Source organism: Panulirus ornatus, chromosome 50, assembly GCF_036320965.1.
Source record: "Panulirus ornatus isolate Po-2019 chromosome 50, ASM3632096v1, whole genome shotgun sequence".
Lineage (NCBI taxonomy): Eukaryota > Metazoa > Arthropoda > Malacostraca > Decapoda > Palinuridae > Panulirus > Panulirus ornatus.
Window position 1 is genome coordinate 395,992 of NC_092273.1, and position 15,923 is coordinate 411,914.

Consider the following 15,923-nt stretch of genomic DNA (forward strand, 5'->3'; position numbering starts at 1 on the left):
CCCTCCTCTGCTCTCTCAACCACAATCTTTTTATTACCACACATCTCTCTTACTCTTTCATTACTTACTCAATCAAACCACCTCACTCCACATATTGTCCTCAGACATCTCATTTTCAGCACATCCACTCTCCTCCACACAACTCTATCTATAGCCCACGCCTCACAACCATATAACATTGTTGGAACCACTATTCCTTCAAACATACCCATTTTTGCTTTCCAAGATAACATTCTTGATTTCCACACATTTTTCAATGCTCCCAGAACTTTCGCCCCTTCCCCACCCTATGATTCACTTCCACTTCCATGTTTCCATCCGCTACCAAATCCACTCTCAGATGTCTAAAACACTTTACTTCCTCCAGTTTTTCTCCATTCAAACTTACCTCCCAACTGACTTGTCCCTCAACCCTACTGTACCTAATAACCTTGCTCTAATTCACATATACTCTCAGCTTTCTTCTTTCACACACTTTACCAAACTCAGTCACCAGCTTCTGCAGTTTCTCACATGAATCAGCCACCAGCGCTGTGTCATCAGCGAACAACAACTGACTCACTTCCCAAGCTCTCTCACCCACAACAGACTTCATACTTGCCCCTCTTTCCAAAACTCTTGCATTCACCTCCCTAACAACCCCATCCATAAACAGATTAAACAACCATGGAGACATTACACACTCCTGCTGCAAACCAACATTCACTGAGAACCAATCACTTTCCTCTCTTCCTACACGTACACATGCCTTACATCCTCGATAAAAACTTTTCACTGCTTCTAACAACTTACCTGCCACACCATATATTCTTGATACCTTTCACAGAGCATCTCTATCAACTCTATCATATTCCCTCTCCAGATCCATAAATGCTACATATAACTCCATTTGCTTTTCCAAGTATTTCTCACATACATTCTTCAAAGCAAACACCTGATCCACACATCCTCTACCACTTCTGAAACCACACTGCTCTTCCCCAATCTGATGCTCTGTACATGTACCCTCTCAATCAATACCCTCCCATATAATTTCCCAGGAATACTCAACAAAGAGGTAGTGAAAGCTTTGCGGAAGATGAAAGCCGGCAAGGCAGCAGGTTTGGATGGTATTGCAGTGGAATCTATTAAAAAAGGGGGTGACTGTATTGTGGACTGGTTGGTAAGGTTATTTAATGTATGTATGACTCATGGTGAGGTGCCTGAGGATTGGCGGAATGCGTGCATAGTGCCATTGTACAAAGGCAAAGGGGATAAGAGTGAGTGCTCAAATTACAGAGGTATAAGTTTGTTGAGTATTCCTGGTAAATTATATGGGAGGGTATTGATTGAGAGGGTGAAGGCATGTACAGAGCGTCAGATCGGGGAAGAGCAGTGTGGTTTCAGAAGTGGTAGAGGATGTGTGGATCAGGTGTTTGCTTTGAAGAATGTATGTGAGAAATACTTAGAAAAGCAAATGGATTTGTATGTAGCATTTATGGATCTGGAGAAGGCATATGATAGAGTTGATAGAGATGCTCTGTGGAAGGTATTAAGAATATATGGTGTGGGAGGAAAGTTGTTAGAAGCAGTGAAAAGTTTTTATCGAGGATGTAAGGCATGTGTACGTGTAGGAAGAGAGGAAAGTGATTGGTTCTCAGTGAATGTAGGTTTGCGGCAGGGGTGTGTGGTGTCTCCATGGTTGTTTGATTTGTTTATGGATGGGGTTGTTAGGGAGGTAAATGCAAGAGTCATGGAAAGAGGGGCAAGTATGAAGTCTGTTGGGGATGAGAGAGCTTGGGAAGTGAGTCAGTTGTTGTTCGCTGATGATACAGCGCTGGTGGCTGATTCATGTGAGAAACTGCAGAAGCTGGTGACTGAGTTTGGTAAAGTGTGTGGAAGAAGAAAGTTAAGAGTAAATGTGAATAAGAGCAAGGTTATTAGGTACAGTAGGGTTGAGGGTCAAGTCAATTGGGAGGTGAGTTTGAATGGAGAAAAACTGGAGGAAGTGAAGTGTTTTAGATATCTGGGAGTGGATCTGGCAGCGGATGGAACCATGGAAGCGGAAGTGGATCATAGGGTGGGGGAGGGGGCGAAAATTCTGGGGGCCTTGAAGAATGTGTGGAAGTTGAGAACATTATCTCGGAAAGCAAAAATGGGTATGTTTGAAGGAATAGTGGTTCCAACAATGTTGTATGGTTGCGAGGCGTGGGCTATGGATAGAGTTGTGCGCAGGAGGATGGATGTGCTGGAAATGAGATGTTTGAGGACAATGTGTGGTGTGAGGTGGTTTGATCGAGTGAGTAACGTAAGGGTAAGAGAGATGTGTGGAAATAAAAAGAGCGTGGTTGAGAGAGCAGAAGAGGGTGTTTTGAAGTGGTTTGGGCACATGGAGAGAATGAGTGAGGAAAGATTGACCAAGAGGATATATGTGTCGGAGGTGGAGGGAACGAGGAGAAGAGGGAGACCAAATTGGAGGTGGAAAGATGGAGTGAAAAAGATTTTGCGTGATCGGGGCCTGAACATGCAGGAGGGTGAAAGGAGGGCAAGGAATAGAGTGAATTGGAGCGATGTGGTATACCGGGGTTGACGTACTGTCAGTGGATTGAATCAAGGCATGTGAAGCGTCTGGGGTAAACCATGGAAAGCTGTGTAGGTATGTATATTTGCGTGTGTGAACGTATGTATATACATGTGTATGGGGGTGGGTTGGGCCATTTCTTTCGTCTGTTTCCTTGCGCTACCTCGCAAATGCGGGAGACAGCGACAAAGTATAATAAAAATAATGATAATAATACTCAACAAACTTATACCTCTGTAATTTAATTTGAGCACTCACTTCCCTGTTCCTTCTTATGGAAAAAAAAAAAAAAAAAAAAAAAAAAAAAAAAAAAAGAGAATTGGTTTACCCCAGACGCTTCACATGCCCTGATTCAATCCACTGACAGCACGTCAACCCCGGTATACCACATCGATCCAATTCACTCTATTCCTTGCCCTCCTTTCACCCTCCTGCATGTTCAGGCCCCGATCACACAAAATCTTTTTCACTCCATCTTTCCACTTCCAATTTGGTCTCTCACTTCTCCTCGTTCCCTCCACCTCCGACACATATATCCTCTTGGTCAATCTTTCCTCACTCATTCTCTCCATGTGCCCAAACCATTTCAAAACACCCTCTTCTGCTCTCTCAGCCACGCTTTTTTTATTTCCACACATCTCTCTTACCCTTACGTTACTTACTCGATCAAACCACCTCACACCACACATTGTCCTCAAACATCTCATTTCCAGCACATCCACCCTCCTGTGCACAACTCTATCCATAGCCCACGCCTTGCAACCATACAACATTGTTGGAACCACTATTCCTTCAAACACACCCATTTTTGCTTTCCGAGATAATGTTCTCGACTTCCACACATTCTTCAAGGCTCCCAGGATTTTCGCCCCCTCCCCCACCCTATGATCCACTTCCGCTTCCATGGTTCCATCCGCTGCCAAATCCACTCCCAGATATCTAAAACTCTTTACTTCCTCCAGTTTTTCTCCATTCAAACTTACCTCCTAATTGACTTGACCCTCAACCCTACTGTACCTAATAACCTTGCTCTTATTCACATTTACTCTTAACTTTCTTCTTTCACACACTTTACCAAACATATATATATATATATATATATATATATATATATATATATATATATATATATATATATATATATGTATACATTGAGATGTATAGGTATGTATATGTGCATGTGTGGACGTGCATGTATATACATGTGTAAATGGGTGGGTTGGGCCATTCTTTCGTGTGTTTCCTTGCGCTACCTCGCTAATGCGGGAGACAGTGACAAAGTATGATAGATAAATGTATTGATAACAATAGAAGACACGGTAAAAGTGCATTGCACATGACAGCTAGAGAATGGAATGTGTGAACACAGCCTATCTTTGTCTGTTCCTGGTGTTACCTTGGTAATGCAGGAAATGGCAATTAAGGATGAAAAACAATAAAAGAGCAATCAGAATAGTACATGAAGCAATGGAACATTCACTTCTTAGAGATGGTAAAGTGATGGTCAGGGGGATTACAGTTATAAAGAGCAAGACTGTGGAAATTTGTATTTTCATGGTGAAAGGGTATCATAGAAATACAAGTTTTTAGTGTATAAGGAAAAGTTTCCTTATCAGTATGTCAGAGAGCACACTATGATGAGAGAGGTCTGATCTACCATCGTTGCTAGACCTTATCTTCACACATAATTGCATGGATATTGAGAGTATTTTATATGGTACAGTAGGTGGAGAAAGTAATTGTGTAGTGATCAAATTTAACTACTTGGTAAACAATGACGTGAAAAGAGCAAAGGTGAGACTGGACATAGATATAATTGTGGAAACTCTTCAAATGTCAGTAATTTCTATGGTGGTGTGGATTTCAAAATGGAGTTCAGTAACCAGGAATCAGGGCTTCTGTAGCAAGAGGTTCTATGAAATTTACAGTGGAGTAGAGACATGGGTACCTCAGGCCTCAAATATAGAGGGAATGGTATGAAAGAGGAAAAATGGTTTAGAAAAGATGTCATAAAGCAAGGGAACTTCAAAATGTGCATAGGCAATGCCTCAACACTAGCTAGATGGGATGGGAGGAGGTTCAGATATTAAGATGTTAAGAAAAGATATTGACACAATACTTAAAGGACTTGACCCTTATAGGGCTCATGTTTCTCATGAAACTTTCTCCTATTTGCTTAACATGTTTTGCAGTTATGCTAAATGAACCATTTGAATTGCCATTCAAGATGTCAGTGGTGAGAGGCAAGTGCCGAGGGTATGGAAAAGGGCAGATTTCTTACCTTTATACAGGAAAGAAGACTGCTGAACAACAGTGTTCTTACTAATGATTATGGTGTGTAACATTCTGAGGAAGATAATTAGAAAGCAAATAGAAGCCCATACAGAGGAGAAATTTCCTAAGTGAGATAAAGCAAGGTTCTAGAGAAGGGATCATATGTATCAAACCTCTTAGATTTCTATGAGGGAGTGAGCTCAGTCCAAGGTAAAGGGGAAAGCTGGGTGGACATCTTGTATCTGGACTGCTAGAAAGCATTTGATACAGTGCCACATGGGAGGCTAATTAAGAAGCTGGATCATCAGTTAGGAATAAAGGGGAACTCATTCAGTGGAGGGAAGGTTATATAAGTTGGAGGAAACAGGGGACACATGTTAGAGGATCCTTTTAATATGTGTGGAAGTGGCCACTGGAGTGCAACAAGGTTCTGTCTTGGTATCACTACTCTTGTTGTTCTTTGTAAATGATTTGCCTGAAGGTATGTAATCATACCCGAATTTGTTTGCAGATGATGCAAAGTTCATGAGGGAAGTGAAAAGCAAGGAGGATTGCATCAGCTCACAAGGGGACCTAAACAGACTCCAAAGTTAGTCTGAAACATGGTTGATGAAATTCAACCCAAGTAAATGTAAAGTAATGAGGATGGGGCAAAGTGAAAGAAGGCTTTTATATGATTATTGCCTGGCAGTAAATAAGCTTCAGGATCTTGTGTGTGAGAAGTACTTGGGAGTTGACTTCATCTCACCATCAAATTTCCGTATTAAGAGAATTGTTAAGGAGACAGTCCTGCTGGCAGATATCAGAATAGCCTTCAAGTATATGGGTAAGGAAATGTTTAAAAATTCATTCATATCCTTAAGACCAAAACGAGAATATGCTTTTCAGATTTGTTCACCACATGTAAAGAAGCACAAACTACTGATAGACAAAGTCCTGAGGAGAGTAACAAAGATGGAATCAGAAGACATAACAAAAAATATAGCAAGTGACTTGTGAAAAAGGATGAAAGAAATACTTTCATAGTATAAGAGTAGTGGGTGAATGGAACAGATTGACTGAGGACATAGTTAATGCAGACAGTGTACATGAATTTAAGAGGTTGTATGATAGTAGAAAATGTACGAAAGATTGGGCCCCATGAGTGTACATCTCCCTCCCAGCACAGTGCAATATTTAATTACAAGTGGGTAATTACATAGGCACCAGTTACCCAGTGTGTTGTGCTGTGGCCATACCTTATCTCAATGGAGTAACTTGGACTTCAATCTGTGAAATATTTTTTTGATTAAAGGACAGATTTATGTGTACTACAGATTGGATTCAAACCATTGTAGGGGTGTCTGGCTGCCTTGGCTGCATGGAGGTAAAAAGACACAGCCACCAGTTCCTCAGTGTTTTGTGCTGTGTCCCTGTCTTATCTCAGTGAGGGTAATATGGACTTTAATCTACCATCGTGCCATTAGTGTTACGAATATACCCGTAGGAAGAAAAATGTATTAACATATTGGGTCGGATTTGAACCCTGGCAGTGGTGCCTGGTTACCTTGGCAAACATAAAGGTTAAAAGACACATTGGGGGTAACATAGCAACCTTCAGTCTGTTGCGGTGCCAGTGATGTAACAAATATATCTGTAGAAAGACAATTTATACACTGCAGATCTAATTTGAACCTTGGGAGGGGCATTCAGCTACTTTGGTCACACAGAGGTTGTCTGTGTCCCAACTTCATCTTGGTGAGGAGATAACATGGACTTTGATACATTGTGACATCAGTGGTGTGACCAAATATCTATAAAAAGGCAAATGTGTATACACAATGGGCCAGATTCAAACCCTGGTGGGGGAGATGTGTAGCCACTTTGGCCACATGGAAGTTAGAATATGCAGCCACCAGTTACCTTGTGTTTCGTGCTGTGTTACAGCCTCATCTTGGGGAGTAACAGACTTTATTAGAGCACCAGTGGTGTAACAAATGTATGTATGAAAAGACAAATGTATATACACTACAGGTCAGATTTGAACCCTGGTAGGGGCATCACGCTACTTTAGTCGCATGGAAGTTATAAGACAGCCACCTGTTAACCAATGTTTTGTGCTGTGTCTTAACCTCATATCAGTGGATATTAATCTTTCATGGCACCTAGGGTGTGACAAAAATATTTATAGAAAGACAAATGTATATACACTTCAGGCTGGATTTGAAACCCGAGAAAGGCATCTTTCTGCCTCAGCCACATGAAGGTAGAGACACAGCCACCAGTGTTTTGTGCTGTGTCCCAGCCCTAACTTGGCAGTAACATGAATTTAATCTTTTGCAGTACCAATAGTATGACAAATTTATCTATTGAAAGACAAATGTATATACACCACAGGTTGGATTGAACCCTCCCTGTGAGGGGTATCTGGCTACCTCAGTCACATGGAGGTCAAAAGACACAGACACCAGTTACCCAGTTTTATATGCTATTTTCCAACTTAGCCACCATTACCCAGTTTTATATGCTGTGTTCCAACACAGCCACCAGTTACCCAGTTTTATGTTCTGTGTTCCAACTTAGCCACCAGTTACCCCAGTTTTATATGCTGTGCTACAACTTCATGTTGATGGGGTAACATGAAATTTAATCTATCACAGCACCAATGGTGCGATCAACGTATCAGTGGAGAAGCAAATGTATATACACCATGGATCACATGTATGCAAACAGTACTTTAGGTGTGTGATAAGCACTTAGAGAAACAGGACTTGCATGTGGTGTTTATTATGGATCTGGAGAAAAGCATATGATAGGGTTGATAGAGATACTCTGTGGAAGGTGTTGTGAATATATGAAGTGAGAGGAAAGCTGCTAGAAGCAGTGAAGATATTTAATTGAGAGTAAGCCATGGGTGTATAGAAAGAGACTAAGGTGAGTTATTTCAGGTGAAGGCTGGTCATCAGTTGGGGAAAGTGATAGCACCATGGCTGTTTATTAATAGCTGGGATGGTGAGGGAGGTGAATATAAAGGTCTTTGGGAGACTATCTGGTATGCAGATTGTTTAGGGTGGAGAGAGAGAGAGAGAGAGAGAGAGAGAGAGAGAGAGAGAGAGAGAGAGAGAGAGAGAGAGAGAGAGAGAGAGTTTGCTGTGATGCAGGTGTCTGAGTTTGGGAGAGTGAATGAAAGGAAAAAATTGAGAGTAATTATGAATAAAAGCAAGGTTATTAGGTTTAACAGTGAACAGAGACATGTTATTTGAAGTGTGTTTGCATTGAAAGAACTTTAAAGAATTGGGAGTTTTATATATCTGGGAGTTGATATAGTAGTGAATGGAACCATAGGAGCTAAAGTGAGTCCTAGGATGGGTCAGGGGGCATAGGTCCTAGGTAGATTGAGAAATGTGTGGAAGAGTTGACAGTCCTTAAGGGCAAAAATGAGTATGTTAGATGGAAAAGTAGTTCCATTAGTGCTCTATGGATGTGAGGCATAGTTACTTAGACAAAAGTGTAAAAAGGTGAGATGTACTGGAAATGAAATGTTGGAGGACATTATGTGTTGTAGGGAGGTTTGAGTGAATAAAAGATGATATAGTAAAAGAGGGGTCATAATAAGAGGGTGTGCTGAAGTGGATGTATGAAGAGGACGACTAAAAGCTTATACATGTTAGAAGTGAAGGGAGCAAAATAAAAGGGGGGGAAACCATGGAGTAGGTGGATGGATGGAGTCAAAGATGCTCTGAAGGTTTGGGGCTTAAACGTGCAGTAGATTGTGAATTGTGCGTGGGATAGAGCAAACTGGGATGATGTAATACACAGGGGACAATGTGCTGTTAGTGGACTGAACCAGGGCATGTGAAGTATTTGATGATTTGGTTTTTTATTGTACATCATTATACCCAGATGTTGCTGAAAGAAGGTTGCAAGCTGCTGTTCATAAGATTACCATATGGGCAAATAACTCTGGTTTTAATTTCTCTTGACAAAAAGCTATAGTCATGCATTTTATAAGATCAACTAAGGTAATAGCTGTTCTAAGAATATTATTGAAAGCCAGTGTTACTGCCATATGAAGAGGAGGCAAAATTTTAAGACATGATTTGAGTCAAAGATTGATATAACCTCCCCACATCAAAAACTTTTTAAGTAAAGTGACAAAGTTGCTGAACATTTTAGTGTTACTATATGTTGGGAACTGAGTTGGGATCTGATAGGAAAAGTATGCTGAGGGTATATGATTCATTATTTAGACTGAAATGGACTGTGGTTGCCAAATATATTTGTTGATAGCTAGTGATATTCTGAAAATGGTTTATGCCCATTATCTTGGTATTAGAAAATACAAAGAAGCATGCTGAACTTCTAAAGTTGGAATTCTTTTTGGAGATTCTGGTGAGGTTTCTTTTGATTCAATACATGAAGAACTTAGCTAAGAATATCTCTGCAGACTCAAATGTGCACCATTTAATCTCACATATATTTTCACTGCTGAGAGGAATTTTATCAACATCTAGTATTTTCTTAACCTTTTGTAAGAATGAAAAATGCCATAAATGAGCGGTTTGGATGTAAACTGAATTACAGATAGGTTTTGCTTGGTCACCTCCTTGGAAATTTCCTGAGCTCAGACTTTGGATGAAAGCAACCAAGTGCAACATTACTTGTGTTATTAGAAAAGTAGATTTTATCAGCATGATGCTGTTCTTGTATGTATTATCCAGGTAAGTTTATAGGTATTACAGGTGGTGGTCCAAACAAGACCCAGTTTACAAATAAACACTTGACGATGATCATTTTGCAAATCTCTCAGGGTTAAACTAGCACTGATTTTGTCTGCTCATCAAAGCTTAGACAGTCATTTATCTCAGCACCATATTTTTGCATCTAATTGTGAGTGTTGGGTTGTGGTCAATGCTGTATTACTTGTTATTGTAATTATATTTGTTAGCAAGGTAGTCTTCAATCTTCTTAATTAATTTCTCATAATTTGCCTTTATTTTTCAATGCTCTTGGGGTATGCATGCCCTGCTGTCAATATAAGTGATTGCCTTATTTACACCCCAGATAGTTTTCCTTTTTTTTCATACTATTCGCCATTTCCTGCGTTAGTGAGGTAGCATTAAGAACAGAGGATAGAGCCTTTTAGGGAGTATCCTTACTTGGCCCCCTTCTCTGTTCCTTCTTTTGGAAAATTAGAAACAGGAGGGGAGGAGTATTCTTTCTCCCCTATCACCAGGGATAATAGTTTTACTTACTTATATAATTATATGTGTCATCCTACTTTTAAAAGTGTGTTTTGGTGGACCCTTTAAGTTCTGGAGAGCCTCATACCTGGCTGCCCACCTCATAGTATTTTGCTGTGTTTGCTTGTGTGATGTGAAGTTGCAACAATTTTCTTTGAGGTCCCTTGAGATTTTACCATAACCTATGTTCTCATCAGACAGTTCTCATCTGTACTCACAGTAATCCTAGTTGTTATGCTGTCCAAGTTAGCTTGTGTAACTTTCCTGAGTTTATTAGTTGTTGAGTACTTACAAGTTTTGTCTTCATTTTGTCTGGGTGGCAAAGGTACAATAACACCCTTGTTATCTGAATGTGGGAGGAATAAGCAGTTTCAGATAGCAAAATTCCAGGTTATTCAAGTTTTTTTTTTTTTTTTTTTTTTTTTTTTTTTTTATACTTTGTCGCTGTCTCCCGCGTTTGCGAGGTAGCGCAAGGAAACAGACGAAAGAAATGCCCCCCCCCCCCATACACATGTACATACACACGTCCACACACGCAAATATACATACCTACACAGCTTTCCATGGTTTACTTCAGACGCTTCACATGCCTTGCTTCAATCCACTGACAGCACGTCAACCCCTGTATACCACATGACTCCAATTCACTCTATTTCTTGCCCTCCTTTCACCCTCCTGCATGTTCAGGCCCCGATCACACAAAATCTTTTTCACTCCATCTTTCCACCTCCAATTTGGTCTCCCTCTTCTCCTCGTTCCCTCCACCTCCGACACATATATCCTCTTGGTCAATCTCTCCTCACTCATTCTCTCCATGTGCCCAAACCATTTCAAAACACCCTCTTCTGCTCTCTCAACCACGCTCTTTTTATTTCCACACATCTCTCTTACCCTTACGTTACTTACTCGATCAAACCACCTCACACCACACATTGTCCTCAAACATCTCATTTCCAGCACATCCATCCTCCTGCGCACATCTCTATCCATAGCCCACGCCTCGCAACCATACAACATTGTTGGAACCACTATTCCCTCAAACATACCCATTTTTGCTTTCCGAGATAGTGTTCTCGACTTCCACACATTTTTCAAGGCTCCCAAAATTTTCGCCCCCTCCCCCACCCTATGATCCACTTCCGCTTCCATGGTTCCATCCGCTGACAGATCCACTCCCAGATATCTAAAACACTTCACTTCCTCCAGTTTTTCTCCATTCAAACTCACCTCCCAATTGACTTGACCCTCACCCCTACTGTACCTAATAACCTTGCTCTTATTCACATTTACTCTCAACTTTCTTCTTCCACACACTTTACCAAACTCAGTCACCAGCTTCTGCAGTTTCTCACATGAATCAGCCACCAGCGCTGTATCATCAGCGAACAACAACTGACTCACTTCCCAAGCTCTCTCATCCCCAACAGACTTCATACTTGCCCCTCTTTCCAGGACTCTTGCATTTACCTCCCTTACAACCCCATCCATAAACAAATTAAACAACCATGGAGACATCACACACCCCTGCCGCAAACCTACATTCACTGAGAAGTTTTTTGTTATGTCAGATAATTCATTAATTGTAATATTTTCAAATATTTTACATGGAAGAAATATTAGCATATGTAAGCAAATTACACAAATGAAGTTGAAGCCTCCATAAGTGCTGCCTTGGTGTTGCCCATATCCAGCCTATTGCACAACCCTATCCTCTTGTTGAGGCTTAATATGTTCCCTTTGCACTTCATGCGAGACATAGCTTCAAGGGGCTGTCATGCAGGTGCTGATAGCTCTTGAAAAGGGTAATTAATTTTCCACACTATTCACTAAGTCCAGGATGCACAAAATGCAGAATTGCAAGACCAAGACCCTACACCTTGTCAGAAGGCACATTGGAGATAGTGAACAAAATCTAGTGCCTCAAAACACCAGGGGATGATTACACTAATAACTGCAGTGCAGTGCAGAAACAATTTAAAACATTTTTATTTTATCTTTTTAAAATTTTTTGATATTTACTTGTTAATCAAAGGTTACCAACTGGAATTTAAAAAAAATATTTTGAATTACAGATAAAAGAAGATTTCTTGCATTGAAATCAGCACTCTCACAGTTTCTTTATCTTTATTTGTATTACTTGTTTTCCGGCTTTTCATAAGTACTTATTACCTTTCTTTAAAACTTTAATGATCTGTGAGTAAAATACTGCTGTATTGGCTTTCGTCATATAAATGTTTTTTAGCAAAATTGATATCCTGTATCCAAAGATCCCATATGAAGAACATGAGGAACAGGAATGCATTATGCTAAATTACCTGAAAATGAATTCATGTAGTGGAAAGATGAATTTAGTAAACTTGAGTTTTTAACATTTTTAAATATGCATGCTGGGTTTAGTTTCATGGTGTGTCACATAGCACATCTAATGTAGGGCCCAGGAAAATAAAAGATATAGCTTTAGAAAGTACTAATGACTGAAATTTTCTAATTAGTCTAATATATTTATGCTGTCAGGTATCATTCATCTAAATTTCCCAGTATAACTCAAAATTATCTTGAAATGATAAAGAAAATTTATTTCAGAAATACCCTGATTATTACCAGCTGATTGACCACCCGCTTGACTTGAAGATGATAGCACAACGTATTGTAGCAAAACAGTACAAAACTGTTGATGATCTTGAGGATGATCTTGTTCTTCTGTTCAACAATGCATGTGCCTTCAATGAGCCAGGTTCTCGGATATTTAAGGATGCCCGAACTCTGAAGAAACTGGCACACTTGCGTAAAGGTGATCTGCTACAGATTCTCAATGCTAAGAAGAGTGTTCGTCTCAGGTATTTTTTGAAAGTAGAAGCACAGTATTTGTCTGTAATTAATTATATGTAAAATGCTTGTATTATATGAAATCGTGTTGAGTAATTGTTGTATAGATCTCTGTGATATTTTAAATAATTATTGACAATGGTATCTGTGAAATCCCTCCTCCATTTTTTATAGTTTAGCAGTGCAGCTTCTGCGAAACCTCCTTACACTGTAACTTCGGAAGACTAGAGCTGATTTTCCTCTTTTTGACCTCCTTTTGCATATACATTCTGTCATGCTGTGTCCTTTTGGCTTGCCTCTGTATTTAAGGTTTCATTGCTTCCCTTAGACATACTTTGATTTATTCTCTTCAAAATCCAACATTATCCCAGTCATCGGATGATTTTGTTATCAGCCACTTTATAAAACTGTCTCTTGATACCCTCATTCATCACTCTATCCAAGCACTGAGCTTTTCATGCCATTCTCAGAAAATCTGCTGTACAAGATTGTTAATCTTAAATATTTGGAGTGTTTGTATCTGTTGAAGCTTGTGTCTTTTCTTTACTTTCAATCATTCAGGTAAAATAGAAAATATGGTAATCTAATGTATTTGTTGGAATGAGATGAATGAAGCCTGAAATACTTGTATAATTTCAAGTGTTTTTTCGTGATTTGCTTGTTACCTCAGATTACCATTTGTTTATCTCTCAGTCGTTCATCCAATCCCCCAAAGCTGATTTTGGGATTAAACTACTCTCGAGTACTACAGTTTGAGCAGTTTGTAGTCTCATCCATAAGATTGGGCATCCTCCACATTCTGTGTACATTCCTTAGGAAATATACTAACTTCTCTTTTGAAGATGTCAGTTGACTGTTCCATTTGTTTCTTTTAACTACCCGTAGAATATACTATTAGTGTAAACCCTGGAATTCTGATGACACCTAATATCATCCAAAACACCTGCTCTTGCATTCCACTGAAGCATATTTAACCATCCCAGAATGAAAAACAGAAACTTGCCAAGTTGCCACCCATCCTTAAGAAAGGAGACCATTCTAACTCTTTCCATCTATCACCCCATTGCTCTCACTTCTCTTTTTATTTGAAACTCTCCATCACTCTCACTCTCTCAGACACTTAGAATTCCATTTCCTTCTTTCTGATTGCCTATAAGGCTTTCATATTTCAAGGTCAATTGTTGGTGTCTTTTCTGTGACTTATCTCACCTTAGGGATTTTTGTGAATCTTTTGATGTGGCCCTCAACATCTTTAAAGCATTTGACAAGGTGTTGCCAAAGGTTTTAATTTCTAAACTCCCTTCCTTTGGCTTTTCTGTATTTCCTTGCTCCCTAATGCATAGCTTCATTATATTTTATATTAGATGAGATTCCATGGGCAGCTGAAGCTTTAATCAAGGGCAGTTTCATTGGTGAAGAGGGGAGATGGGGAAGTGATGACAGGTAGTGATGGAGTGAGGAGGAGATGGAACAGGTATTTTCAAGGATTGTTGAATGTGCTTGATGATAGAGTGGCAGATGTAGGGTGTTTTGGTTGGGGTGGTGTGTGAAGTGAGAGAGTCTGGGAGAGTGGTTTTGTGAAAGGAGAAGAGGTGGTAAAAGTCTTACGGAATATGAAATTCAGGAAGGTGGCAGGATTGGATGGTATAGCAGTTCAGTTTGTTAAGAAAGGGGATGACTGTGTTGTTGATTGGTTTGTAAGGATATTCAATATATGTATGGATCATGGTGAAGTGCCTGAGGATTGGCAGAGTGCATGCATAATGCCACTGTACAAAGGCAAAGGGGATAAAGGTAAGTGTTCGAGCTACAGAGGTATAAATTTGTTGAGTATACCTGGAAGATTTTGAAGATTTTGAAGGTTTGTTGAGTGTGTTTGATGATAGAGTGGCAGATATAGGGTGTTTTGGTCGAGCTGGTGTGCAGAGTGAGAGGGTTAGGGAAAATGATGTGGTAAACAGAGAAGAGGTAGTAAAAGCTTTGCGGAAGATGAAAGCCGGCAAGGCACCGGGTTTTGATGGTATTGCAGTGGAATTTATTAAAAAAAGGGGGTGACTGTATTGTTGACTGGTTGTTAAGGTTATTCAATGTATGTATGATTCATGGTGAGGTGCCTGAGGATTGGCAGAATGCTTGCATAGTGCCATTGTACAAAGGCAAAGGGGACAAAGGTGAGTGCTCAAATTACAGAGGTATAAGTTTGTTGAGTATTCCTGGTAAATTATATGGGAGGGTATTGATTGAGAGGGTGAAGGCATATACAGAGCATCAGATTGGGGAAGAGCAGTGTGGTTTCAGAAGTGGTAGAGGATGTGTGGATCAGGTGTTTGCTTTCAAGAATGTATGTGAGAAATACTTAGAAAAGCAAATGGATTTGTATGTAGCATTTATGGATCTGGAGAAGGCATATGATAGAGTTGATAGAGATGCTCTGTGGAAGGCGTTAAGAATATATGGTGTGGGAGGCAAGTTTTTAGAAGTAGTGAAAAGCTTTTATCGAGGATGTAAGGCATGTGTACGTGTAGGAAGAGAGGAAAGTGATTGGTTCTCAGTGAATGTAGGTTTGTGGCAGGGATGTGTGATGTCTCCATGGTTGTTTAATTTGTTTATGGATGGGGTTGTTAGGGAGGTGAATGCAAGAGTTTTGGAAAGAGGGGCAAGTATGCAGTCTGTTTTGGATGAGAGAGCTTGGGAAGTGAGTCAGTTGTTGTTCGCTGATGATACAGCGCTTGTGGCTGATTCATGTGAGAAACTGCAGAAGCTGGTGACTGAGTTTGGTAAAGTGTGTGAAAGAAGAAAGTTGAGAGTAAATGTGAATAAGAGCAAGGTTATTAGGAACAGTAGGGTGGAGGGTCAAGTCAACTTGGAGGTAAGTTTGAATGGAGAAAAACTGGAGGAAGTGAAGTGTTTTAGATATCTGGGAGTGGATTTGGCAGCGGATGGAACCATGGAAGCGGAAGTGAATCATAGGGTGGGGAAGGGGTCAAAAATTCTGGGAGCATTGAAGAATGTGTGGAAGTCGAGAACATTATCTCGGAAAG

At 40.0% G+C, this 15,923-nt stretch overlaps 1 protein-coding gene across 6 annotated transcripts in view; it reads left to right on the forward strand.

Moving 5' to 3' along the window:
• Window positions 1-15,923, forward strand: part of polybromo (protein) — a 471,093-nt gene that overhangs the window by 70,646 nt on the left and 384,524 nt on the right. For all 6 annotated transcript variants that reach the window (XM_071691025.1, XM_071691026.1, XM_071691024.1 and 3 more), the window contains exon 7: window positions 12,640-12,893. In XM_071691025.1, the coding sequence (XP_071547126.1) occupies window positions 12,640-12,893 (254 nt within the window). The remainder of the gene's footprint in view (window positions 1-12,639; window positions 12,894-15,923) is intronic.